The 3536-nt window shown below is 60.9% G+C and overlaps 1 protein-coding gene across 1 annotated transcript in view; it reads left to right on the top strand.

Moving 5' to 3' along the window:
- Positions 1-752: 752 nt before the first annotated feature.
- The window catches only part of LOC122546284 (autism susceptibility gene 2 protein homolog), a gene marked incomplete at its 5' end in the record, with an annotated part of 7201 nt that continues 4417 nt past the window's right edge, over positions 753-3536 (top strand). Inside the window, 2 exons of the mRNA XM_043685056.1 lie at positions 753-836; positions 2024-2246. Coding sequence (XP_043540991.1) covers positions 753-836; positions 2024-2246 — 307 coding nt within the window. The remainder of the gene's footprint in view (positions 837-2023; positions 2247-3536) is intronic.

Here is a 3536-nt window from a genome sequence, read left to right as displayed (position 1 = left end):
GGAGGGGGCCTGAAACACCCCGTGCCCAGGGAAGCTGTTCCTACACGTGTCCCCAGGGAGGGGGACGTGGGGCTGGGGGAGTTAGGGGCAGGTGGAGCGCAGTCTGCAGGCTGTACTGAATGTAAATGGAAGTCAGGCAGCCCTGCTATATACCAGTAGTATATTACCGCCAGGACACTGCCATCCTCCCCGAGAGGTTGCTGACCATCCATCCCGCCCTCCCCGTGGCGCTCCCTGCTATCTGGTTGATGGCTTGCTGATTTCCAGCGTTGCCCATCTTGTCAGGGGAGGAGCTGGCCTTTCAGGTCACGAGGTCCACTCCACCATGCCTTTCCATCATGGCTGATCGAGCACCTCGACGGGTTTTGCTCAAACCACATTAGTCGGTTTCCAACATTCAGTGAGTGAATTCCCATAGCCCGCTGGGTCATTTGTGAACATCTAAGTTGACAAACTGCCAACCCCCCACCTCCCCAGCCTCCAGGTCAGCTGAAACTGGGCGTCCCCTCAGTCCTACTCTGAGAGACAAGATGGCCACCCGACCACTGGCTGTGTGTCGCCAAGGACAGTAGCTTGCATTTGGGGAACGGAGGGCGTGAGCTATGCAGGCCTGGCTCCCTGGATTCAGGTGCTGCTGGGAAGCAGGGAAAGGGCAAGGTTGAGGGGTTGGACAGGGGCTCGGTTGAGGTTGTTGGTTTGAGAGCTGGCTTGGTAACCGACCCTGTCTGTCTCTGTGCCATTTCTCCCTGCAGATCCCTACTGCAGGACCCCGGCCTACAGCACGATCGGACAACTAGCAAATGGAGCCTTTGGAGGCCTGGGGAACCCAGCAGTGGGTGAGTGAGTCTCGTCTGGCTCAGGAGTGAGGCCTTCCACCCATCCTCCTTGCTCCCTCGGCGCTGACCCTCCAACAGTGCGGGGCTCCCTCAGCGCTGACCCTCCCACAGTGTGGAGCTCCCTCAGCGCTGACCCTCCCACAGTGTGGAGATCCCTCGGTGCTCATCCTCTGACAGTGCAGAGCTCCCTCGGCGCTGACCCTCCCACAGTGCGGGGCTCCCTCAGCACTGACCCTCCCACAGTGCGGGGCTCCCACGGTGCTGACCCTCCCACAGTGCGGGGCTCCCTTGGGGCTGACCCTCCCACAGAGCGGGGCTCCCTCAGCACTGACCCTCCCACAGTGCGGGGCTCCCTCAGCACTGACCCTCCCACAGTGCCCGCTCCCTCAGCGCTGACCCTCCCACAGTGCGGGGCTCCCTCAGCACTGACCCTCCCACAGTGCGGGGCTCCCACGGTGCTGACCCTCCCACAGTGCGGGGCTCCCTTGGGGCTGACCCTCCCAGTGCTGACCCTCCCACAGTGCGGGGCTCCCTTGGGGCTGACCCTCCCACAGAGCGGGGCTCCCTCAGCACTGACCCTCCCACAGTGCGGGGCTCCTTCAGCGCTGACCCTCCCACAGTGCGGGGCTCCCTCGGCACTGACCCTCCCACATTGCGGGGCTCCCTCAGCACTGACCCTCCCACAGTGCGGGGCACCGTCAGCACTGACCCTCCCACAGTGCGGAGCTCCCTCGGCGCTGACACTCCCACAGTGCGGGGCTCCCTCAGCACTGACCCTCCCACAGTGCGGGGCTCCCTCAGCACTGACCCTCCGACAGTGCGGGGCTCCTTCAGCGCTGACCCTCCCACAGTGCGGGGCTCCCTCAGCACTGACCCTCCCACAGTGCGGGGCTCCCTCAGCACTGACCCTCCCACAGTGCGGGGCTCCCTCAGCACTGACCCTCCGACAGTGCGGGGCTCCCTCAGCGCTGTCCCTCCTACAGTGCGGGGCTACCTCCCTGTCTCTCTAACACACACCTTCTCTCTGTGTCTCTCTAACTCACACCCTCTCTCCATGTCTCCCTCCGTGTCTCTCTAACCCACACCCTCTCTCTCTGTCCTCTCGGTCTCTCTCTCTCTAACACACTCCCTCTCTCTATATCTGCCTCTAACTCACAGCCTCTCTCTGTGTCTCTCTCCATGTGCAGCTGCGAGTTCAGTGTTTGCTCACAAGGAGAGTCCTGGCAGCCAAGCCTTTGCCAATCCCCGGGAGCACTGGAACCGTCTGCACCAGACGCCGCCGTCCTTCCCCAGCCCTCCGCCAGGGTGGCCGCGGCTGGGAGCTAGTGAAGCAGAGCGGAGTAGCCACTTCGACAAGGAACTGGAGTCTGACCGGCACCAAGCTCCCTTCATCAAGGAGGAGATTGGCAGGTGAGTGCTACCTGGGGCGGGGGGGCTCCAGTCTGAGCAGCACTACCCTCCTCCCGAATTACCCTCCCCATACAATCCCACCCAGACCCAGCAAGCCCCACCCTATCCCGAGAACCCTACATGCCCCACAGCCAATCCCACCCTAACCTGTACATCCCTGGGCACTACGGGACAATTTCCCCACAGCCAATCCACCCTAACCTGCACATCCCTGGGCACTACGGGACAATTTCCCCACAGCCAATCCACCCTAACCTGGGACAATTTCCCATGGCCAATTCACCCTAACCTGCACATCCCTGTGCACTACAGGACAATTTCCCCACAGCCAATTCATCCTAACCTACACATCCCTGGGCACTACGGGACAATTTCACATGGCCAATTCACCCTAACCTGCACATCCCTGGGCTCTACGGGACAATTTCCCCACGGCCAATCCTCCCTAACCTGGACATCCCTGGGCACTACGGGACAATTTCCCCACGGCCACTCCACCCTATCCTGCACATCCCTGGGCACTACGGGACAATTACCACACGGCCAATCCACCCTAACCTCTACATCACTGGGCACTACGGGACAATTTCCCCACGGCCAACCCACCCTAACCTGCACATCCCTGGGCACTACGGGACAATTGCCCCACGGCCAACCCACCCTAACATGTACATCACTGGGCACTACAGGGCAATTTCCCACGGCCAACCCACCCTAACCTGCACATCCCTGGGCACTACGGGACAATTACCACACGGCCAATCCACCCTAACCTGTACATCACTGGGCACTACGGGACAATTTCCCCACGGCCAACCCACCCTAACCTGCACATCCCTGGGCACTACGGGACAATTATCCCACGGCCAACCCACCCTAACCTGTACATCACTGGGCACTACGGGACAATTTCCCCACGGCCAATCCACCCTAACCTGCTCATCCCTGGGCACTACAAGGACAATATCCCACGGCCAATCCACCCTAACCTGCACATCCCTGGATACTACGGGACAATTTCCCACGGCCAATCCACCCTAACCTGCACATCCCTGGGCACTACGGGACAATTTCCCCACGGCCAATCCACCCTAACCTGCACATCCCTGGATACTACGGGACAATTTCCCACGGCCAACCCACCCTAACCTGCACATCCCTGGGCACTAAGGGACAATTTCCCATGGCCAATTCACCCTAACCTGCACATCCCTGTGCACTACGGGACAATTTCCCCACAGCCAATCCATCCTAACCTACACATCCCTGGGCACTACGGGACAATTTCCC

The sequence above is a fragment of the Chiloscyllium plagiosum genome, unplaced genomic scaffold (assembly GCF_004010195.1).
Source record: "Chiloscyllium plagiosum isolate BGI_BamShark_2017 unplaced genomic scaffold, ASM401019v2 scaf_1927, whole genome shotgun sequence".
Classification (NCBI taxonomy): Eukaryota; Metazoa; Chordata; class Chondrichthyes; order Orectolobiformes; family Hemiscylliidae; genus Chiloscyllium; species Chiloscyllium plagiosum.
The sequence above is the reverse complement of the archived record's forward strand: the minus strand, read 5'-3'. Positions and strand labels throughout refer to the sequence as shown.